Source organism: Brachycentrus maculatus, unplaced genomic scaffold, assembly GCF_059751285.1.
Source record: "Brachycentrus maculatus isolate JH-2025_06_01 unplaced genomic scaffold, ASM5975128v1 h1tg000065l, whole genome shotgun sequence".
Classification (NCBI taxonomy): Eukaryota; Metazoa; Arthropoda; class Insecta; order Trichoptera; family Brachycentridae; genus Brachycentrus; species Brachycentrus maculatus.
Genome location: NW_028280819.1, coordinates 735,608 through 761,604, shown reverse-complemented (window position 1 = coordinate 761,604; position 25,997 = coordinate 735,608). Strand labels below are relative to the sequence as shown.

Here is a 25,997-nt window from a genome sequence, read left to right as displayed (position 1 = left end):
ACAAACCAGTTGTTCAGTTGTCGCGACGTTCTCGCGTACTTCACGTCAGTTTAAGCGCAATGTCGGCCGGAGAGGGTACGTGCGGAGTGTCAGCGATATTGTTTAGCTCCCTACCGGTGGCGTGTTTCCCACTTGTGGCCTTATAGTCGTAGAATAAATCGTACATATTCAATAAAGTGCCTGTGTTTCTACTCGTTCCGTCCCAAGTTTCGTAATCGTAACCTCCGTTCGCGGCGCCTCGCGGATTGTTTCCGCCGCCGCGCGAGTTTACGTCAGTTCGGAATAATAATATTGTTCATATCTCGTCGGCGCGCGCTAGTATCTGTACATATCGTCGTCGGACATCGCGGTGACGGTGGTGCCGGTGGTGCCGGTGGTGACGGTGACGGCAGTGGTCCGGTGCAGTGCGGAGTGATATGGTGACCTGGAGCGGCGAGGCGCGCGCGGGCCAGCGGGATCGGCGGCAGAGATAGGAGGCCGTCTGGGTAGGGCCGTGCGCGCGGTGGAGGGCGGGAGATGCGGCCAGATGTTCCAGCTCGGCAGAAGGCGGCAGCTGCTGCGTCAGCTGCTCAAGGCGGCCGGCGAGGGCGCCGAGCCGGGCGCGCTGCTGGAGCGGCTGAGCGAGCCGCAGCTGCGCGCGCTGGCCGCGGGGGCCGCCGGCGCCTGCGTGGCCGCGCCGGCCGCCGCCCCCTCCGCCGCGCTCACGGCGTGCCGCGCGTGGCGCTGGCCCGAGCTGCGCGCCGCGCACGAGCTGCGCGCGCTGCCCTCGTGCCGCCTGCGCCCGTGCTGCAACCCCTGGCACTGGAGCCGGCTGTGCAAGCCAGGTAGGAGCGCCCTGCGCCCGGCCGAACCACCTCGTACCTCCTACCACAAAACGTCCACTCCATCCATCCATCCATCCGCTATGGTGTGCGTCCTCTACTCGAATATGAAGGATACAATTAACGAATATCCGTGTAGTTCTATACATGAAGGTGATCAGTACGGGTAGGGATAAAATGTAGTGTAACTGAACCAATAGGTTTATAGGGCGATAAGTTGACATTTGAGTAATCCACGACTTTTTCATCACGTTAAATGCAACAATTCATCTTTCAACCAACTCCAGACCTGTTACATTATTAGTATACAAAGATATATTACAAATTATGACTGCCAAGTTATTTTACTATCCATTTAAGTAGGATCGTTTGCGAAATAACAAAAAATCGTCAGCGGGTAGGTTGTTTGTTGGTCCGAATTATTTTCACTTTTCAGGATTCTAAAATTCAGAACCTACCGCCATCCGACCCCCACTCCTAATGCGTTTTGCCGCGCTATTATATTATTACGAGATATTTGCCGGTCGTGTTATTCAGAAATGCGTGCAGACGTTTGTCGGTGTCTGATTGGTCGTTCAGACGGGCAGCCATCTACTGCATAACGCATGTATTAAGACCTAGTTCGTTAAATAGCAAATTAATTTTCTTTAAACCCTGGTAACATTTGTGGAGGTCCTGACCGAAAAGTTACATTTCCAACATTGCACAAAAATCCTTTAAATGGAAATCTATTCTGTTTACCGTATTCTATAGGAATCTTGATTAAAGTTACGACAAAACGTGACCAATCCTGTGTTAAACCAATATGAAACCATTAAATCGCACCAAAACGTAACAATTTTACAAGCTAGAATTCCCTATTACTTAAAATCATTCAGGTATATGGAAATTTAACGTTTTGGTGAGGACCTCCACATTTGACGATTTTTTAACACCGTTTTATATTGAATTTTTTTTCGAAATATTTTGAAAAGAAAGGAGTTAAATTTTTTTTTCAATACATATTCTAAAAAACAAAACAAAAAATCCAAAATATATTCTGAAAAAAATTGACCTGAAGTCCGATTCTATGCATTGCCGGAAGGTAACTGAATTTTATTATTGCGACTACCTATAGCCTTAATTTTGGTCTGTACGCAGATTTTTTTGTTACACCCTATACGACTTATGTTATCTTGGGCGAGTTTTTCTCCCACGCCTTGTATTGGAGATAGCGTTAGAAGTGTTTTTTGTGGCTGAAAGTGGGTGGAAGATGAAGTCGAGGTCGGCCACTGTACGAGTACATGTAGGAAGCCACGGCAAAGACAGAATATAGTCGTTGAAAAAATGTACACAATACACTCTTTGGCTTTATAACGAGTTATATAATGGGTGGTACAACTTGTGCGAGCTAAACTGGCAGTATGCTATTGGAGTCCTGGTGCCAACCCTAATATTTTTATATTTTCTCTTTTTTTTTAAATATTTTCTCATTTGTTTATTTTAAATATGCTTCTTACCTTATGTTATTCTCATTTATTTATTTCTTTAAAATATGCTTTTTATGCCGAATGGTGTTCGAATGGTGAAATGGGAAAAAATGCAAGGCTGAGATAAGTATTATCGATGAAATTAAGAAAGGTGTTTTTTGAGATGGTTTGGACGTGTGGACGCGTTTGAATAAGCGGGGAAAGAATGGTAAAACAAACCAATTAAGAGACGAATGTGGCTGTAAATAGTAGGAATATTGTTTTTCGATAATCTTGTAAATGATCATTTCAAGTAAAATGAAGAGATAATAAATAAATAAATAAAAATAAGAAACGACTCCTGCCCCCTCTTCATCCTTCAACGTCCCAAGGACACAACTCTAATATTTAGACTTAGCTTCACATACGGTGTTTGAAAATTATGCGGAATGCATCGAAACACGTTTCACAATAGATTCAAAGAAATAGTGGTATTTACTTAGTAAAACTTAAATTAAAAATGGATAGATTTCCTTACAATGTGACTCAAATTAAAAAGCCGAATGAATTCATGAAAATACTCGTATCATAGCGGAGTTAGTAACTTCATCGGTCATTCTATAATAATGTTTTTCCATTTTAATTTGCTCTCCCAAAAACTACCAAGACTGACAGAAACCACATTTATTTATTTATTTGGAAATTTAACAGAACAGTTTCATAAATACATTGACATGAATAAAAAAAACAGGTAATTATAAGATTCCATATACAAAATTTCATATTATTTATTGATTAGGCATTAACTTTGTGTAATGACATGTTGATATATTTTTTAAAATTAAATACTTGAATATACATACCACTTTAATGAGTTTTATTTAAATATACGACTAGTTTCGAAAACATGCAGATGTTTTCATCTTCTGGTAAAAATTGAAACAAACTAGTCGTATATATAAATAAAACTCTTTTTTTAGATGGGAATTGCATTTATTATTTACCTTGCTTATTATGTACAAGGTTTATAGATCATTTAGTGGATTTTTATTTCTTCTAGCTAATTAAATATGTTTTTATTTGAATCTGTGTCAGGAGCAGGAGGGATAATAAGGGAGGATAAAGTGTGGGCCAAACAGGAACTTCTCAGCAACGTTACTTCTCAGTAAATAAAACTTATTAAAGTGGTATATTCAAGTATTTTTTTTAAATACAAAATTTCACATATCGCTCACTCCTTTCAAGAACGTCATAAATCAAAAAACTTGATTTTTCAGGAGAACGTTTTTAAAGTTTAAAAATATAATACAATGTATTAAAAATAAATATCAAGCCACTTATTGAACTTTTTACTGTGCAACAGATATTTTTAGGTAAAATCTGAAGGTTTTTTCTCCATTTGAAAAATATTAAGTATATTTTAAAAAATAATTTAAAAATACCTTTTCTTCAAAATGCAAAAACAGCCTTTTCTGCCCTGTAGCGGGTAAATATTAAGTTAAAAATATGCCGCTTTTGCTAAGATATAGTACATTTTATGGGCATTCCGAAAACATGCACAACTGAAAATGGACGATTTTTTATTTATGGCGTTCTTGAAAGGAGTGAGCGATATGTCGTTGAATATAAATACCTGGAAGAGGGGCGGGAGGAAGGAAAAGGGGAAAAGGGAAAGATATAAGTTCAAGTCCAAGACAAATTATGTTAAAATTGGGACTCACCACGATTTTTACCGGGAGATTTGGGATTCAATATCAACGGAAGACAATACTTCCCACTGTCCGCCGTCCACCGTCCACCGTTACACGCTCCCACCCGAAGTAACTAGTACACCCGAACCCATTTTTTTAGGATCGTCCAATTATCGTTTAACAACAAGCCGGCTGTCAACAGTGTACGGTTTGTACGGCGCTATCTGTCAGTCAATGTCAACGCTGTTGTGAGCTACAATAGTGAGCCCAAAACAAATATTTATAATGGCTTGGGATCTTCCGTCTTTCGAAAGCGAGTGATTCTCTCAAAATTTTCCGATCATAGAATCATTCGAAATTGAAAATTGACAGTTTAAATATTTTCATCAATTGATTCGGCAGTCACTTCGTGGTATAATGTCTTTCCATTTTCAACTAACTAACTAACCATCACGCCGCTTCCCCGCAGGGATAGGCAGAGAGAATAGAACGCCACACCACTCTGTCCTTGCAAACATTCTTCGCCTCTTCCACGTTCATGCATCTCCTTATACATACCCGCAGATTGTTTCGACTCCTAACCTGACCACTTTCAAGTATTTGGCCGTACCAAGTTTTTCTCGGTCCTCCTCTGCTCCTTTTTCCAATTACATTCGCCTCATAAATGTCTTTCTATCCATTTTTTATTTGAATTTTACTTGTTAAATGCCATTATTTCTTAAAATCTATTGGGATACGTGTTTCGATGCATTCTGTATAATTTTCAAACGCCGTATGTGAAGCTCAGTCTAAATTTTAGAGTTGCGTCCTTGGTACGTTGAAGGATGAAGAGAGGGTTGTAGCTGTTTCTTATTTTCGTATTTAAAAATAATGCGTAATTCATCGAATGACGTATCACAATAGATTTTAAGAAATAGTTATATTTACCAATTTAAAAATAGTCTAAATATTGTTTGAAATATATATAGTATATGTGGGAACTAAACTATTATTTGTACAGCAGCTTCATCGATCTCTGTCTAAAACCACGTTTTTATCTTTCACGTTTTTGCCCACATAGGAAGTTAACTTATTTTTTCATTGGTTTGCATGGAAAATATTCAAAGCGCGCTCGATGACGTATAAACTAAAATTGTTTCGAATCACCGTCATTTTTTGTTTTCCTTTGGGCCAAGCTAGTCGCTATCTCTCAGAACGGAAACATATTTCAAACATCGCCATCGCGGTGATTCGGTCGCCTCTGTTGTTTTTCCCTTCTCGTGTCGCCGGCTAATGGATCCGTCGCGTCGGATTATACATTCTCATTCACAAACCCTTTGATAAAACGCGAGTTTCTGTGAGAACCACGCGACCTTACCTCCTTATATGGACCCGATACCTCCTCCTCGCCGCTTATCTCCCGTCCACTCCTCGGTCACTTTGGCCGCAATGGATAAATCCGCCTTAATGGTCCGTCACAATCTCGGCCGATAGTAACGCATCGAGATATAATGTACGACCATTAGACATCTCGTCCTTTGGCGTGAGATCAGCATCCGATGTAGTATGAGCCGTTATTTCGTTTCGTTCCACGTGTATTTATGAGCTCCCGATAGGTAGTCGGACGCGGTAGCGTAAAGTGCCGAGTACTCGGGTATTTGCGGCGGGATGCGCCGCGCCGCGCGCCGTGCACCTTGCCGATACAGTTTACTGGCGGCTCTCGGCTCTCGGCGCCACTACGGCCCGTCACCCACGCGCCCATTATGCGCTCCTGTTACAATGACGATTCGACGTACGTCGGTGTCGGACATTTTTGTCATTCATGACTCGATTATCTCTTTAGACGGCGTCATTGTCTATTTTTAGAACGATCGTAAAGTTTACTAAAATAACATTGTCTTAGCGCGAGACTCTCGAAAGCGGACAGGTGCGAATCGAATTTCGGAAATTCCGCGATATTACGGAAACCGGCTGACATTTCGGAGAGATTTTCGGTTATTTCCCGAATTAATATCGAGGTAAACGTCCTCCGGTCGGATAATGCGAGTGGTCGCGCGATAGTGTGCGCAAATATAGCGCGGATAGACGAGCGCGTAGAGCGAGTCTGGGAGTCCGGTGCGCGGTGGGTGCACGCCGCGCGGCCATCCGAATATCTCCACAAACCGGTTTGGCGCCGACCCACCTTAGACAATCCACACAAAACCGACGGAAGAAAAACAATTACAAAAGGTGCATGCGGGCCGTGCCTATAATCTATAATGTATCTCGGTGGCCGTATTTACATTCGTTCAGACGAGCCCGGATGGTTCGACGAGAAAGCCCGTGTGCCCGATTCCCGCCTCGCCGCTACACACTATACGATATTAATGAACGCGAACGCTAATTATTATTATCCGACACTGCTAAAATTAGAATCCGTTCTTAGAAATAATACCTTAGTTGAAACGCGCAAGAATTCGGTACATTCATTTAGACAGATGTTTGCGCTATACACAAACACCTGATGTAACTTATATTTGTAGATGACACAATATTGTTTTGCGGCTCGTATTGAAAACGTAACGACCGTTTTATTTATTGCGGTGTTTTGTTTTCTGGCGTATTTACATACTTGTGTACCGTACACAATGTGCATGCGATATCCTTGTGGCATTTTCGCATCAAATATAGCGAATTCTAGTTGAACGGATCTTATTATTTTGGTGTATAATAAATTAAGACACAAAATTATTTACGTACAATATTTTGAATCTGTTCAAATCTCCGCATATGTGGGAATACTCGATTTGACGCCGCGAAAAGGTAGTATCAAGATTTTATTGATATGAGTTATTGCGATGTAATTCTGGAGATGTACATGGCTTACGAACTGTCATTGGCTAGTTTAGAGTAATCACTTTATGCACTGATGCTTCTACCCAAGATCGACAACCAATTACTTAGATTTTAAAAGTTGTGTATGATCCATGTGACCATTTCACGATTTTAATATTCACACCTCAATCTATCTGTTCGTATACTTTGAAAGATGGATCAAAATATGCTGGAAGAGAAATTACCAACAATTCAATGAAAGGTTTATTGGTGAAATATATTGTAAAAATTAATAAGCAAACATTAAGTCTTGATCTTGTCTTTTCTTCTTCTTCTTCTCTAGCCTTCTGTTCTCTACTGCCGGATATAGGCCTCTTCCGTACCCTTCCATTCCCTTCTGTCGGTTGCTGTTTGCAGCCAGTTCCTACCCCCACAGCGGCTATGTCGTCGGATTGTCGTAAAAGACAACATTTTTTTAATGGAAAATCGTTGAAAAAAAAAATACTTTGTCTTTTAGCATTTCAATGTAATTATATCGACTTTTAACAACTGATAGAACGAGAGTCATAAATATCTACATTTCAGGAAACGCATTGTATATCGACTTTTAACAACTGATAGAACGAGAGTCATAAATATCTACATTTCAGGAAACGCATTGTAAACGGTAAGTATAAATGAGTTAAGTAGTCGATAAACATTAACGCATTTCCAAGACTACATTCCATATAATTTTTATAAAGTCGTATATCAACATAACTACAGTCGAACCTCGTTATAAGTGGTGACCCCAAGAGACTGGGACATTTTTTTTTCTTATGGGAGGTATTTCTTATATCCATGCTTTCTTTTACTAAGGGGTAAAATGACAGGAGCTTGAGCCAGCTCTCTTTTAAAGAGTAATAAGTACATTTCCGGGCTCATTGCTTAAAAGCAATATTTCAACCAATCAAAAACAGACTAGTGATATTGGTCAAAACGTTTGATACCATACATAGCTACCATACAAGGCAATGGAAAAGGGGAGTTTAGGGGGGGAGGTAGAGGGAAAAACTAAGGGAGAACTTGTTGCAGCGCTTCAGATTGGTGTCCTGAATAGTAGCCATTTCGCTCACTCCTTTCAACAACGTCATATATCAATAAACTTGATTTTTCAGGAGATCGTTTTTAAAGTTTAAAAATATAATACAATGTTGTAAAATAAATATCAACCCACTTATTGAACTTTTTAGTGTGCAACAGATCTTTTTATGTAAAACCTGAATGTTTTTTTCTCCATTTGAAAAATATTTAGTATATTTAAATAAATAATTAAACAATATCTTTTCTTTAAAATGCAAAAACACTTTCTGCCCTGTAGCGGGTAAATATTAAGTTAAAAATATGCCGCTTTTGCTGTGATGTAGAAAAATTTTTGGGCATTCCGAAAACATGCACAACTGAAAATTGACGATTTTTGATGTATGACGTTGTTGAAAGAAGTTAGCGATTTGTCATCGCCCTTTTGTCGCTCGGTTGGCAACAGTCGGTGCGACTGAAACGTAAATACGACTGATAAGGCATGACATTATTATGAATTTGACTCCAGTATAATTGAACATCAATTTGATAAACAAAAAATAACAAGTTATTTTTATATTTTTTTGCCGCTATCGTTTGTAAACAATCTTGCACACTGATACCGAAATCGGTTATTTTTTGAAAAAGCAATTACTTGCATATATTAACTTCTTGCTTATTTAAAGGTAATAATAAACTATTAAATAAATTTTATAAAATTAATTAACTTTGTTTTCACCACTTTTTTTACTAATACAATTTAACCTACCGGTTTTGACAAGAACCTTGTCTTCATCAGGGTTTATTTTAATTCAAAAACATTAAAATACTTTCACCAAAAACTTCCACACACTCCATAAATAACGTTTACGATTTTTACGGAGTGTGGAAGTTTTTAGTGCGAGTATTTTAATGTTTTTGAATTAAAATAAACCCTGATGATGACAAGGCTCTTGTCGAAACCGGTAGGTTAAATTGTATGAGTAAAAAAAGTGATGAAAACAAAGTTAATTAATTTTATAAAGTTTATAAAATGTGCCCCAAAGTAACTTCGGGAAACATTCAAGAAAATCTTAAATAAATATTAAATTCAATTTGATAATAAGAACATTTTATATACCACTTGAGTTTTATTAAAGACTACTAGTTTTGGAAGCTAAACTTCCATCGTCAGGTCTGAATAATAACTAAAATATAAAATTGTCCTATAAATAAGGAGAGGGGAATGTTAGGGGGAGCGGATTAGTCAATTATTCAGACCTGACGATGGAAGTTTAGCTTCCGAAATCAGTAGTCTTCAATAAAACTCAAGTGGTATAAAAATAAGTGTTTCCTTAATCATTGTAACATGTCTTACCACAATGTAAATGCCGAAACAATAAATAAAGCTAAACTTAAATTAAAAATTAGAATTTTACCACAATGTAAGTTATCATGCCGTGATACACCTTTAAATTGTCTCATTGGGCTTTGTTAGTTAGTAAATAATTTTATTTTTCATCTTTAGTATTGTATGATAAGGAGTTTTCTCCCAGAACTTACCTTAGTAAACACAAGTAGCAACCATATGTCATCGAGGCTCTTCTGCGAATACTTGTTAGCCCACAATAAATCACGTTTCTCTAGTTTTTACAACCTAAGCTTACAAACGATTATGATTTGTTGTGTACTCTGAAAAAAGTCTCCTTATATCATTTTTGTTTAAATAACGTAACACGCTTTTTAGTTTTTCACAACATAAATTATATTTACTCGTTAATTTTAAAGAGCCATGATAGCACTCAAACAGTGAATGTAATCCCTTCTAGGATATATGTTCATTCTCCCAGGCACACGTGTTATGTTATACATCGTGTTTTTTCTTAAGAATTTTCAGTCAATATGAAATAAAGGATACAATTCGCGTTTTTCGTATACATACATATATATTCAAGTAGGTATTGTTAACCAACTCGGTGGTAAAAATTTTATATTTCACACTAAGTTATGCATACATTATACGCTGAGAGAATTGAGCGCCACACCAGTCTGTCTTTGCAGACAATCTTTGCCTCTTCCACATTCATGCATCTCGTCATACATACCCGCCGATTATTCCAACTCCTGACCTGACCACATTAAACTATTGGAAATACTCGATTATTCCAATCGAGTATTTCCAATCGAGTTTTACTCGGCCTTCCTTTGCTTGTATTACCAACCACATTCACCTCATAAATTTGTTTTACTCTTCTTTTTTCACTCGTTCGATTCACATGCTCACACCATCTCAACACACCTTTCTTAATTTTATCGATAATGCTTATCTCAGCATTCGAACATCTATCATATATCGTTTTGGCGTTCATTTCTCTGAGAGAACGCATTTCGATTGCATTCAGTCTACTTTCATCATTCTTTTGCCAACTCCATGGTGTTTTCTTTATTTTTTCTTCACTCATGCGTCCCATTCCCCCTAAACCATCTCAATTCTTCACTAATTCGATTCACATGCCCACAACGTCTTAATACACCGTTCGTAATTTTATCGATAATGCTTATCTCAGCCTTGCATTCGATCTTTAAATCACCATTCGAACATGTATCCCGAGTCGCACATTCGTCCGAGAGAACGCATTTAACATACACATAAATGATAATAGTCTGAATAAGGTGTTCTCGGAAGCGATTATTATTTGAGATCTGATTTATTTGCCGACCGTGGGTTCGCGTTGCGAAGTCGCTTCTAGGAAATTGTCTATTTCTGTCCCGCGCGGTGAAAAAACTCCCTAGTGCAAATATCCGACTTGTTTTTTTATGCGGCCGTCACTTGTACCGATAGATTATAAGTATATTATATAATAATTAATTCCGTGAACGGTTTCCGCCTTTACTCCGGGCGAAGCGAACCACGGAACGTGTGCTCGCAAGTTAACAGGTCAGGAGTCTACGTGCGTCTACATATCACTCACTCCTTTCAAGAACGTCATAAATCAAAAATCGTCAATGTTTAGTTGTGCATGTCTTCGGAATGCCCAGAAAATGTACTGTATCCCTGCAAAAGCGGCATATTTTAACTTAATATTTACCCGCTACAGGGCAGAAAATGTTGTTTTTTAATTTGTAAGAAAAGTTATTGTTTAATTATTTTTTTTAAAATATTAAATATTTTTCAAATGGAGAAAAAACCTTCAGGTTTTACCTAAAAAGATTTGTTGCACAGTTAGAAGTTCAATAAGTGGCTGGATATTTATTTTTAAATACATTGTGTTATATTTTAAAACTTTAAAAACGTTCTCCCGAAAAATCTAGTTTTTTTTATTTATGACGTTCTTGAAAGGAGTGAGCGATATACATTTTACCATATGTATGGCTCGCGTAGACGTAGGCGATGTGGAGCGAGTTAACGTGCGTTCGCAAGGTCTTACAATGTGACAAGATGTGTGTTACCTAGGAGTACGTTACCAAAGAGTGTATTGGCCTATAGGTACCTACTGTAAATGGTCTCGTCGGTCGTCGCAGGGCTCTCTGGGCTCGCCGTTACTGCCCGTCGCAGGACTCCCGCGGCGCGCCCGTCCCGGCCGCAGTCCCGACCGGTCGAGCAATGCGCCCGCGGTCATTACGGCCGATGACAGGCCGGCGCCTGCGCCTCGCCCCCCCACCCCACACCCCACACCCCACACCACAACACCACCACATCCCCACATGCCCACATCACCACACCGCCACACCGCCGGGCCTTCCCGCGAGGGGATAATTCCGTCACGACACGATGCAGGCCTTCCTTCGCTATCTGAGACTTGGCGTACGCGAGATGCCATATATCGTGATAGGACTGGCTGCTTGCTGAGTTTTTAAATTCAGTAATATCACATCACTACTTCACGAACTGCACTGGTTTAACTTTTCCGAAAGGGTAGACTATGAACTCTAATATCGTAGTCATACAGGAGAAAGTGACCAAGTGCATTTTTTCACAAAAACGTGATCATTGACTATTTGATATTTTACTAGTTTAATGAAAAAAAATCCAAAGGATTTTAAACTTGGAAGTATATTATATTGACTTGTTAAAAATGACTGACTGCATTGATGTTTATTTTCTTGCCAAGCAAAAGTGACTTAAATGGCCCTCCTGAACATTTTACGTTATGTTACTTGGTCACTTTCTCCTGTACGACTGCGATATACATCAATACATACCGTATTCTACGGACTATAAGACGCACCTTAATTGTTTAGCAAATTTGACAAAATAACATTTTTATATTTTTTTATATACCATATACATTGTAGAGCCAGGGTAAAAAAATGTTTACATTTTTAATTAAAATTAAAATTTATAAATACCACTATTTAAAAGTGACTGCCGAATAAATTAATGAAATTAAAAAATCTTAGTTTATAAAACCGAAATATCATTTAAAATCCCTGAAAATCGTCATCACTACAATGTTGTCGCGTACTAAATTGTATATTTGCGAGTACACCCTTAAACAGACGTATTTTTTTTAAACTAGACTCACCACTTATGATTTGTGCTCATTAATTGGTTTGTTTTCTAATTGGTTTGTTTTCATATGTTTTTATTTTAATGTCGAACAAAGCATTACGATCAGCATCATGATCAAAAGACGTTATGACCTGTATAATTTTTGACATTTTTTGTGTATTCTAATGAATAATTTAAATGAAAAGATAAATTACTTATAAACGTAGGCAGATGTATATTGTATGTACTCTGTCGGGCGCATGAGGTGCATCTACCTGCTTTACGCTATACACATATGTGTTTACATGCATCCCATAATGAATGCAGGTTAGTTAATCACTTTTTGTATGTAGTGTGTAGTCTGGGTATGCAGTACGCCGTGTGTGGTCCATCGTTCCGAAGTTAATTCCAAAAATAATTTATTTTGAAAATGTCCGAGCAATTAAGAAATAGTTGGTTTTTAATCACTGTCGGAGCTTGAGGATTCCGGACTCTTCCCCTGAAAAGTGTCGTGTAAAAAAATCTGCAAATTAATAGATTTATATTATCCACTGACACTTCGTGATGGAATTGCATTTTTAATATATTATTAGATTAAAACCAATATTTTTAGCTTTTGGCTTTCAATTTTTAGCTTTCAATACAAAAAAACCTTTATAAAAAATATTTTAAATATCATACAATACTTAAATTCACTCACATTAAATTAATTTCTCATAAAATTATATCAAATCATGGTTATCAACTCCTGCCTTCTTTTTATATATAACATAACAATTTGTATAGCCTCTCACCAGTCTGATGATGTCGGTAACGACGAAACCCGGTCGCTGGTCAAATAAAAAAGTGGAAAAGCTAAAAATATTGGTTTTAATCTAATAATAAATTAAATCTGCAAATTGTAAATACTTATACTTTAATAAAAATGACAATAAAATTGGATGATTTATAAAGCGTCATTTTTGTAAAATACTACCACAGTGCTCCAGGGCTTGTGATCGAATTTGGGAAAAGGAGATAGTGGAAATGATTAAGCAAACAAATGCGTTTTTTTTTCTTCTAAAGATCATCTCTCCCACTGTTTCTAACTTTTGATGGAAGAGGATTCCACCCCAATTCAATCACAGTGAAGCCCCCTTGGGGTAGTATTTTGCGAAAATGGCGCTATGTAAATTATCCAAATTTATTATTATTAATACTATTTATATTGATAATTGGAGCAGCATAAACTTTGAACCTATACTTCCATGTAAAATTAATAAAACATATTTATATGTCGATAACTCCTTTCTTTTGCCTACCTCCGCGGTGTAATGGTTAGCATGTTTAGCTTCCATGCTGGAGGTCCCGGGTTCGATTCCCAGGGAGGGTGAAAATAAATATTAGTGATTTTACACCCTAATATTTATTAGATATTATCCTGGACTGGTCCCGTACGCGCAGGAGTGATCACCTTGCCTTCATAAAGGAAACGATCAAGATCTGGACTGCGTCCATACGATGCAGTGCCCTATGCACCTTTGTGTGCGGATAAGAGTTAAAAGAAGTAAAATACCTTCGAAATAGTAAAGTAAGCCTTCAGAAACTAACGTCTTGTAAAATTTTATAGACATAATGTAAAAGTTTTTATCACTAAGAATGTTACAAATATTTTCTCATGCATCGTGAATCATTTTTTATGTTTTCTAAAAAGCGAGTTATGTATTTTAGTTATGTACGCTACATGGTAAAAGCTCATTAAAACGGTGATGCGCGGAGGTGGGTGCCAGGTGTGATGCAAACATCACTAACCATCGACGAATTATCTCTTTTCAATGATTTATGTGAATCGTAAAACAAAATGGAAAGGAATTCGTGGTGACCCGGTTTCGCTGGTCCAACGCATTCCGCTGGATGTTCACAAATTCACTTACAAAATGAAAGAGAAATGTAACGAAACCCCTTTTTTACTTTTGAACTGAAACTTCTTAACTTAAGCGGCGATTCGATAATCGATAATTGAGAGTCAAATTTCAAGGGTGCGTCACGTTTATTAGGCACATTTCGTTACACGAAAAATAAGAAAGATATAACGTAGGAGAAAGAGAACTTTACATTCCTTCGCCACGGAAGTGGACCAAAACAGAGCGACGTATACACAACGATACAAAGTGTTAGAATAATAAATCGTTGATGTACACGTCAGACGCTATATATGAACAAATGAGGTACCACGCTTTTTTTTAAGTAATATGTATTTATCATTGTGTTTTGTGATTATTTCTCATTGTCTCGAAAACATTGAATTACGGAAATATATATCATATTTTATTTATCACAAACCATTTCAATCAGCATTATTACCAATTGAAACACCAATCAATGACAGTGTAAATATTAAACGTAATTTTTTAATGTAAATTCTTTATCGTTGTATTTCTTTTAAGATGCTCTCTATAATGCCCTATATCTCCCACACAAAATCTCTTATTTTTTATTTATTTTTTAAGTAGTTTCACTTCTATCACACGTACAGTGCTACACTCGCAATTTTATTTATTTATTTAAAACTATTTATGGATACTCCTTTTACCGCCTTTTTATATTCAATTATCGCAAATTTTCTATCCGAACCGCCATTTATAAATACAGGTGTAGCTATTATAGTAATACAATTCGATGGGAACTTATTTTACAAGTTTAATATTTTATTGTACTTAGCGTCACGATAACCGACTGTTATCTGCTAGTCATAGATTGGTTGATTCGACAGTCACTTTGTGGTAAAATCTTATCATTTTAAATTTAAAATTCACTAGGTAAATTCTACTTTTTAATTTTCTATATTGTGACACGTGTTTCGATGCACTCAACATGTTTGTTTATGGTTCATGGTGTTTGATAGTGTTAGCTATGTTCAGTACATCGAAACGCGTGTCGTAAAAAGTAACAATTTATAATTATTGTATTATTTTCATTATTTGGTCAAGTATTCGGACACATTAAAAATGTTGTAAATTGTTGGTATTATTGAACATTTTGAAATTTTTATTTAACCATGTTAACCTGAAATTTTATAATGAATATATTCGTGTGAAATTACATATTTTAATGGCTGCATTTGCCTAAATGCATATTAATGAAAGAACAGATTTAAATTCCTTATGTTTTAGACGTATCACTCATGTAGTACATGTTTGCTAACTTTTTTCTTTTTCATCTTTTTTTTTGTTTTTTTTTTTTTTTTTCTGTTAGTCAAGCATTTGTAGTTTATATTAACACTTTTATTATAATTTTACTTCTTATAATATATATTGTATTCTTGCCGGTGCCCTATACTATGACCTAAAATATATTGTATACCCACACACAGGCCATGCCTTTGTGGGATCTTTTTTGTATTTATATTATATATTTTTTGTATTTGTATTTATATTATGTTGAAAAATGCAAAAAAAGTAAAATCTATTAAAAAGGGCAATTAGAACCAATATTACAAGTAATTATTTTAGAATATTTTAAAAATCCAATCAGAATGGTAATGAGTTGTAACATTTCAGAGATAGGTACTTGATCGATTGTCTTTTGAAATAATTTTTTCATTTGTTTTTCAGTATTCAATATTTGAATTATTTCGATCAGCACTCAATCTTAACTTTGAGTCGTCGGCATTAAGGTTCTTACATCTTTTAACATCAAATTTGAGCTTTCGTCAGTACATAAATTGCATCTTACCTTATCGACGAGTGAGCGGTGACCGATTTTCTTATCCCCGTCCCTTTCCGAGAAGCCGGACCCCAAATAAGGCCGTCTCTGTTTTGCGCGGTCGGAATGCCTTCTCGACGGTTCCCAATGTTTTCTCCACATGTCCTCATAAATACACGTGGGTTGTATTCTTAATATCTGTTAAACTATAAATTTTTAACATATTTTGAGATTTTGTAAAAATATGTTTTTTTTTGTCAAAGATTATCAGCAAACGACCAATAGATAGACAATTGATGGTTTTCAATCCTATTTAAACAAAACGAATGATTTGGAATATAAAGTAGATATGTTGAAAAAATGCGTATACTTCACGTTTTAAGCACATGGGTTATCACGTTAATTTTCCAAAGAAAATTATGATTTTTTTAATATTTTTTGTATATAATTTTGTTTTAAACTTTTAACCTATTCTAAGAATACGGTCGTCGGTCTACTAAAATTTATATTCGTCTTATGCTAATTCGCCTTTCGTGAGAAAAATCTGTGAGTTATTTATTACTTCAGACGAGTATTTTCCACTTGATAGAGTCAAATTTTACTGCGGTATGTTAATTTTTATGTCCGGATTGTAAAATATTATTACCTTTTGCTGCATTTTGGTCACCGTTAAATTATCTTTATTCGTATGCAAAATGCGTATAGCGTTCGTGACGTGATGGCCATATTTAAAAAAAAAATACGTAAGTATATATATTTATTTAGCGTTTATATGCCTAATGGGTTTTAACATTAAATAGAATTACAAATTAAAATATATATAAATATATATATATATATATATATATATATATATATATATATATATATATATATATATATATATATATATATATATATATATATATATATATATATATATATATATTTGGTTTTCTTTTTAATTGAAAATATCACATGGGGCCCCGTGCATCATCTCCTCATACATGCTCTCAGATTATTTCGACTCCTTACATGACCGCTTTCAAGTATTTGACATACCTGATCATGCCAATTTTTTGCTACTACATTCGTCTCATAAATTTGTTTTATAAACAGTGTACGAGTATACTAGCATCTACATTTTTTTTCTTCATATTATTTAATATTTTTTATATAGGTAGCAATAGCGTTTTGAAATTTGCTTATTTACCAGCATCTCGTGATTGTTCGCGATATATTGAACGCAGTGAACGTGTTAAAGGCTCCTAGCGCTGCATAAAATAAATGTTTGGGGATTTTTTTTTAATTAACTAACGTCCAAGTGACTCTGAAATCTAGCTACGGCTTATGCAACACCGTTTATCATGTCCCTACTCAGGCTTTGACTTTATAAGTTTCATGGCCTATGCCTACTTGTGAGTGGATTTACTCTTTATGTTTAAAGTTACTATAATTTCATGTAATTCATGAGTGAAAATTCTAGGCAAAAACACTCGCTATGTTTGGGGATCTCTCCCTTTCCAGCCGGCGGGGATGGGATGTCGGTCATTACGTCAGGAATTTCGGTTGGGTACCTACCCGGCGTGATTACCCGGGGATAATGGGGCCCGGCCACTCCGGGTATTGTCTTGCCGTGTTTGTTTATCGGGCCCCATTTCTGATCGGGAATACGATCGGCCGTGGGAGGCGCCGCGAGACGGAGGTTTTGATTTATCGGCCGCGGACGATGGTACCTACTATAGGAAAACCGAGCGGAGTGTGCCGTCGCTGCATCCTTCCCTTTTAACCTTTCCGGGAGTTCAACAATTGATGTCCGACTTCTTCAGGACTAGGTTCTTTTTACTTTGTGAGTGAGGAAAGAACGGTAAAACAAATATATGCGGCGTAAGTAGTTGGAAAAAATACTAGAGAAAGAACGAGAAAAACTTGGCACGATCAGGTAAGTCAAATACTTGAAATACGCGGCCAGAGGTTAGGAGTCGAAATAATCGGCGGATATGTATGAAGAGATGCATGAACGTGGAAGAGGCGAAGAATGTTTGCAAAGGCAGAGTAGTATGGCGTTCTATCCCCTCTGCCTACCCCTGCGAGGTAGGCAGAGATAATAGAATTATGCTAGTTTATCGTCGACAGTACAGTACGCTGAGCGCCACACTGCACATGATATTACTACTATCATGTGCCAATGGTAGTGGTGTATCGGTGCTCGCATGCTGGTGTAGTGATTGTCCTAGTTGTAGCCAACGTTTTGCTACAACTAACTAACTCCCTTTGGTTATATGGTAGTCTACTGGCTACCATATATGCTAGTTAAACGTCTACGTTCCTGTGTAGTACGCTGAGCGCCACACACTGCACACGATATTACTATTATCATGTGCCAAAGGCAGTGGTGTAGTGGTGCTTGCATCCTGGTGTAGTGAGGGACTACTGGCCACCGTATGTGCTAGTTAACCATCGACATTCCTGTGTACTACGCTGAGCGCCACACTGCACATGATATGACTATTATCATGTGCCAATATAGGTGATAGAGTGGGTACCTAGTCGCGTACGCCGGTCGCCAAACATACAAACAAATCGTAAACTCTATTTTTACCTCGGGCCGCCGCGCGCGCTAACGTGGCGCCTAACACCGGCGCCTATAAATACCCGCCCGTGTGTGGATTGTATAGCGCTGTACTCGCACACGCGAATACACACTCGTGTGTGTGAATATTTATCAGCACCCATTGTTTACTACATTCCGGCGATTTGAAAGTCGTCACTTGTTTAATAATTTGCCGATTACGTTTGTGTATTATTGATGGAAACACATATCGTGTATTTAATTCTATTATCGCTCTCCAAATAGAGTGTGATGTTATTGCCACAATTTTTCAATTACACATTTCATCAATTTTAGTAACTTTAACATTTCTTTCTAGATCACAAAAGTAGATACGTATGGATATACATATATACAGGGTGGTACAAAAATAATCACCCTATCGGAAGATGTTATATATTTTGCAAATGGCAAATCATATTTGACATTTGTGAACTAGAATGCTGTCACATCCCATTAGGCACAAGATAAACGGTGCTGGATAATCCGTAACATTGTATATTCTAGTCACTTTAGGTGACATTAGGGAATATAAAAAAAAACATCAACCGTCCAAACACCGGTCGAAATTTATCTTTTAAAAATGCATAAGCTGCAATTAGCTGTCAACTTTCAATTATCCGCCTCTGTAGTCTAGTGATCAGCATTGGCTACCGCTCTGGAGGTCCGGAGTTCGATTCCCAGGGTGTTGAAAATAAATACGTTTAAAATAAGTTTTTTTTACGCTCAGTACTAATCGCCAATATAAGTCCTCCAGCTCTTCAGCATCGTTTTCATTATATCATAAAGAAGAAGAATTTTTTATTGTGTTATGCATTAAATTTTTCCTCGGATAGGGTCAACAGAGTTTGTCTTTAACAATTAACATCCCGTCCAGATCTACGCACGTGTGAAGTTGTGTTTGTTATTGCGGAAAACATGGAAAAGTACTTAGCACTTAACACATTTTTTTTCTGAAACCTGGCAGAATTCACCTATTGGGCTATTATTTCATTTTATGGAAGTGACATCACGATGGCACATTGTGCGACTGCCAGCGAAACATTCCCAGTGTCTCGTTGACAAATTTATCATATGGCACTAACAAAACTAACTAACCATCACGCAGGGGTAGGCAGAGAGAATAGAACGCCACACCAATCTGTCTTTGCAGACAATCTTCGCCTCTTCCACATTCATGCATCTCTTCATACATACCCGCCGATTATTCGACTCCTGACCTGACCACTAAAAAGTATAAAATCAACCTGATTTCTAAATAAAACCTCATACGCCATATTGTCCTGATAAGTAAATGTAAATATTTTTCTTAAAGGAATCTTTTACAATATGAAAACGTAAAAATAGTTATATAATAAATAGTAACAAGAATTAGCATAAATATATTGTTGAATTGTTAAACGATTGTTAGTTATTTTTTATTGACATCTCAACATAGATGAAGAAGAATATAGAAGTCTGAGTATTTATAGGGCTTGCGACCTGTTCTAGGCCGTTTTTAAGTGATCACTTATAACATGTGTAATATTCAACGTTCTACCCATGATTGGCAACCACACTACTCAAATTACAGACGCTGTATATATTCTTTAATTTACACCTTCTTTCATATGCGAGTTCTTAGCACGATCTAAGGCTGAGTTGAGTATATATTTTTTTATTTACCAGAGACCTTCATGACCTCCATCCTTCAAAAGTTTGTAAGAAGCTTCCCGAGTTATTTTACATACTAGGAGTCGCCTGAAAACGTGATTTTTAATGATAGGATAAGAGATATTATACAGCTTGCGAAATTTGAGTAATGTGGTTATTTCACTTTTTATTAAACTTCATAATTTCGCCTGTTATTTTTTAATTTTGAATTTTTTTATTCATTTAATATATTTACATTTTTATTTATAACATAATACATTTTAATCATTTATACATTTGGAGAACTTTTATATTTCGATTCGCTGTGCCTCTCCATAAAAGAGACTGTACTCGTGGTTTAATGTTATATAATAAAAGATATGATAGTATTTTTTTTGTATATTTTTTCAAGATTTAAATGTATAGAGCATAAATTTTTTTCTTAAGTATTTTTATATCATGTATTTTTTAAAATTTCTTTAGGGAGTTTATTGAAATGCTTGATTGCCAAATATTTGAAGTTTTGCTGAAATTGCTTGGTGTTGCATTTTGGAGTGAAGGATTTAGACACACTTTATTTTATTAATAATATTTTGAGTGTGTCCAATTCTTTGTTTACAAACTTGGATTTGTCCACGTAGGAGTTACTTATATCGAGAATATAAATTTAAAATAGATATTTCGAAAAAATGACTACCGAATCAATCAATAAAGAATCAAATACAATGATTAGTGGCATTTTCGCTGGGTGCCCTTTGCATCTTTTCCTGTGGTTATCCATTTAGAGATATCACCGTCTTGTCTTGTATTATGCGCTATGTACACAGATAGTATCTCGTCCTGGAATGGTTCAGTATTCGTTATGGCCCACTCGGCATTTTCCAAGTTTGTTAAACATCCATGCCCAGACGATTTAATACGTACTGTCATTTCCCGTCTGCGGCATTTCTGGGTCCCCACACTCACTATGCATATCAGGGATCACCAACTGCCGGAAATAAGAAACTAGGAAATATTTTAGCGTTTAATATTATCCGCCTCCGTAGCGTATAATAGTCATCTCGCCCGGGTTTGATTCCTTGCGGGGGGACAGATAAATATAAACGATTCTGTCACTTTAATATTTATTCAATATTACCCTGGACTGGTACCTGAAGCGGAGGGCTGATTGCTCTTTCTTCATGTCTTAACGATCAATATCACACTGCGTTTATATGATGCGGTGCCCTATGCACCATCGGGGTGCGGATAAGGGTTTGAAGAAGAAGAAGATGTTTATTTACCAATGTATAAAATGATCACTCAAACCAAGTAATGACAGCTCGTAAGCCATGTAAATCCCCAGATTTACATCGCAATAACTCATATCAATAAAATTTTGATACGACATTTTTGCTTCATTGCATTTTTAATTAGCGTGTGTGTAGTAAGATCTTTTCTAACAAAATAAAAACAAAAGCAATAAGAGTCCTTCAAGCCAACAGAGATGTCGGCTGTCCAAACTTAAAACACAGTAAGGGACATTTTTTTTGTAGTACGTTTTTTTTTGCATTTTTGGACTAAGTAGAATCTACTTAGTCCAAAAATGTAAAAAAAAAAACGTAGTACAAAAAAATGTCCCTTACTGTGTTTTGAGTTTGGCCAGCCGATGTGCCATTCGGGCCAATAGAGGTGATCCCTTCGGGCCAACGAATGGTTGTGGACCCCTGCATTAGATTGATGCGTCTTGGTTTCCTCGCTTCTTTCTTTTACCGTTCCGGCCGCGGCGGAGCGGGAATGTCCCGCAGTCATTTATATTCACTTTTTTCTCCTTCCCAAGAATCCCGCCAACTGGCAGACATCAGCGCCATGTCAACTGGAAACCTATGGGGCTATTTAATCCCTAATGCATTATAATAATTCACTATGCAAATCGCCGTGGATATAAACGGGAACCGCATGTATGGTCATTACTACTACTGTATATTTTTTTTTAATGGGAGTTGCATTTATTACTTACATTGCTCATTGTGTACAAGGTTTATAGATCAATGCGTGGATTTTGGTAACTTCTAGCTTAAAACAATTTGAAATTTTTAATTAATGTTTTACTTGGTAAATACCACTATTTCTTAAAATCTACTATGACACGTGTTTCGATGCATTCCGCATCATTTTCAAACACCGAACATAATGCGGAATGCATCGAAACACGTGTCAGATAAATACAAGATGTTCACTCAATTATGTATTTTATTAGTGATAGTATCCAAAAACCTACTAAAACCGGTATATTTTAAGCGTAATAATAAAGTGCCTACCCCTAGATTGACACAATAACGCACTGTGCGGTGTTGGCCGTATTTTCATACTAACGGTTTGCCCTTTCGTCTCCTTGTCAGTATTTTACCGGCGCATTCAGCAGACGGGAAGGAAATACAGGTGATTCTGTACCTACGCACGGCGCCAAGAATGGTTTGACTGGTAGTCGCCGGTAGTCGACTGGCGGACTCGGCGTCTTGATTCGGGACGAGGTTCCTTACCGGGTGGTCCGGGCTCGGACAGGACTTCGGGAAAGCCGTAGTATGGTCCCAGATTTTGCAAATTTTAATAATCACTAACTTACCATCGCGCCGCTTCCCCGCAGATGTAACGCCACACTAATCTGTCTTTGCACACAATCTTTGCCTCTTCCGCATTCATACATTACAGTCAACAGTCCGCCTTCTCCTGAGGAGTTTTACGTGGTTTCCTCCCAGCAATGAGCAAATGCTGAGATGTTCCTGATTGGCCCACACTAGATTATCCCTCCTGTTCCCAACACAGATTCAAATAAAAACATATTGAATTAGCTAGAAGAAACAAAAATCCACAAAATGATCTATAAACCTTGTACATAATAAGCACGGCTGTCCAAACTTAAAACACAGTAAGGGACATTTTTTTTGTAGTACGTTTTTTTGCATTTTTGGACTAATTAGAATCTACAAAAAAATGACCCTTACTGTGTTTTGAGTTTGGACAGCCGAGCAAGGTAAATAATAAATGCAGTTTCCATCTAAAAAAAAAACAGCAACAAAAAAAACATTCATACATTTTCTCATACATACACGCCGATTATTCCGACTCCCGGCCTGACCACATTCAAGTATTTGCAATACTTGATCTTGCTAAGTTTTCCTCGGTCTTTGGTTGGGATGTCAAAATGTAAAAATAACTAAACTTAAGTGGAGAAAACTCAGATTTGTGAACAAGTATTTGGACACACTCGACAAAACGTTGTGAATATTAGTTTTATTTTCCTTTATAATCAAACATTTTTGACCCCCAGTTGATCGGTCAACCAAATATCAATGGTCTGCGATTATTTATGTTTGATATACTGATTCTAAATTAGTAATGAGACTCAACTAATAATTCAACCGCAATAGATTTCCAATTTTACGGGATTATTATGTTGGATGTTATATACGTTGTTAATATGTACTTTTTTTTAAAACCCTTATCCGCACCCCAATGGTGCATAGGGCACTGCGTTATATAAACGGAGTGTTATCTTGATCTTTTACACACGAAGGAAAGTTGATCAGCCCTCCGCTTCAGGTACCAGTCCAGGGTAATATTGAATAAATATTACAGTGAAAAAATTACTTATATTTATTTTACCCCCCTTGGGAATCGAACCCGGGACCTCCAGAACGGTAGCCGAGCATGCTGACCATTACACTACGGAGGCGGACATAATACGTACTCTAAGCTTTAGTCTGTTAACGCACACTGGGATACGGTAACAGGTTTATCACTCGTCCGAACGAACCATTTCATGCAACTAGGTTTTCTCGTAATAATTCTCATTTATCGGAATCATTTTTAATTAATTTTACTGTGATTTAATCACTCAAATAGAAAATAATCGCAACAAAAAACTATCTATAGTTAACACTCTCCTTATCATTCATCGTACACTATGTGTCATACCACTTATCTTCTATTTTTATGAAACAAAAAATTGGTATTATTATTTGATAGAGAGAAAGAAGGTAAAGAAATCACAATGGGAATACCTATTTTCAAAAGCGGACTTTAAGTTAAATTTGTAATAATAAGTTATTTATTATGGGTTATTTATTACAATATTACCCTGGACTGGTACCTGAAGCGGAGGGCTGGTCACCTTTCCTTCATGTGTAAACGATCGAGATAACACTGCGTTCATATGAAGCAGTGCCCTATGCACCATTGGGGTGCGGATAGGGGTTTTATTATTATTTTTATTTATTATGGGTAAGTCTTTATTAATTGCTTTGCTAATTTCTTATCTTTCAAGATAGTCTAAACGAATATTTATGCCCATTGATTTATCCAGATTAATGGTCTTCAGATGTATGTATGGTGATTGGCAAATTTAGAAAAATTATTTTTATATTCTTTATTGATTTTCTTGAATGTTTTTCGCAGATACTTTGTGGCACATTTTATAAACTTTATAAAATTAAACAACTTTGTTTTAACCGCTTTTTTATTATTAACTTTAACCTACCGGTTTCGACAAGAATTGTCCTTGTCATCATCAGGGTTTATTAAATTCTAAAATATTGAAAACATAATAAACCCTGATGATGACAAGGTTCTTGTCGAAACCGGTAGGTTAAAGTGTACTAATAATAAAAATGTGGTTAAAACGATGTTTTTCCAAATTAATTTATTAACTCCAGAATAATTCAGTTTATCTTCTTCGCACAAATTGAACGATGAATGATAAGAATAGTGTTTTATTACTATACCACAAAGTTTACAATGCGTTTAATATACAAAATATATTAAAATTTTTATTTTATTATTATTTAATTTTTTGGTGCATTTTGATTTGTATGCTCGAAGGCGTGTACGTCGAATCACGGCATATCCGCCTCCTAATAACCGGGCCAGCACGAGAGGCAGGTCCCAAGAACTGTTTCCTGGTAACGCAGTTATTCCAATAATATTGTCATCTGTCCCCAAACGCCATGCCGCCTTGTGATCTGGCCGCCACATGTCGCTTGATATGCAAAAGACTCCCCCACACATACTACGAGCACACTTGCATATACGTGCCCAGTAACCCACCATCGATGCCGACAGATTTAAAGAGATCCCTAGCCTTCTGTTACGTTCTGTTCTCCTGCTCCGTTCGGATAGTAAAATAATTCAAATGAATTTGTTTTGATAATTGTTGTAGAAAAAAGTAACAGTGCAGTAAAACCCCGATATAACGGACTGATTGGTGGGGGTAGGGGGTGTCTGTTAAGGCCGAACGTCCGTTATATAAAACATGTTTAAAATAAATAAATAAACTTTATTTAAAAAACAGAAAAAATGTATTTAGATATACAGGAAACACCCCTACAACGTTGATATAGGTACCCCTTATCTTATGGAATTTTAAATGGGGTTATTGTTTTAAATTTTATTTTTACATTTTAACTAGCGGAAATGACTAAAATGAGTCATTTAAAATTTAAATGCAATTAAAAAACATTAACTTTCCTATAACGTCCCCTCCGATAACGCGGTACCTATCTCAGCATTGCAGTTTTCTTTTACAATTGTTATTGGCAGTTTAAATGAAGATTTTCGGTACTTATATCTAGTTGCATTACCAGTTAATGATATAACTAAATTTGTAAGAAATTCAATGATCCTCAACTCAAGCTGTTTGTAAAGTGTTATTGATTTAGTATAATAGGACCGTGGTTTCATTTTAAGGGGGGTCGTAATAGCACATATATTTTTGAGATTATTTAACTGAGATATCGATGTTATATCACTTTGCACTTGTATCTGAAGCGC

The 25,997-nt window shown here is 36.7% G+C and overlaps 1 protein-coding gene across 1 annotated transcript in view; it reads left to right on the top strand.

The window, feature by feature from the left end:
• Positions 1-25,997, top strand: part of Dad (Daughters against dpp) — a 129,743-nt gene continuing 103,746 nt past the window's right edge. The window contains exon 1 of the mRNA XM_088256660.1: positions 1-824. Within this exon, the coding sequence (XP_088112786.1) occupies positions 527-824 (298 nt within the window). The 5' untranslated portion in view covers positions 1-526. The remainder of the gene's footprint in view (positions 825-25,997) is intronic.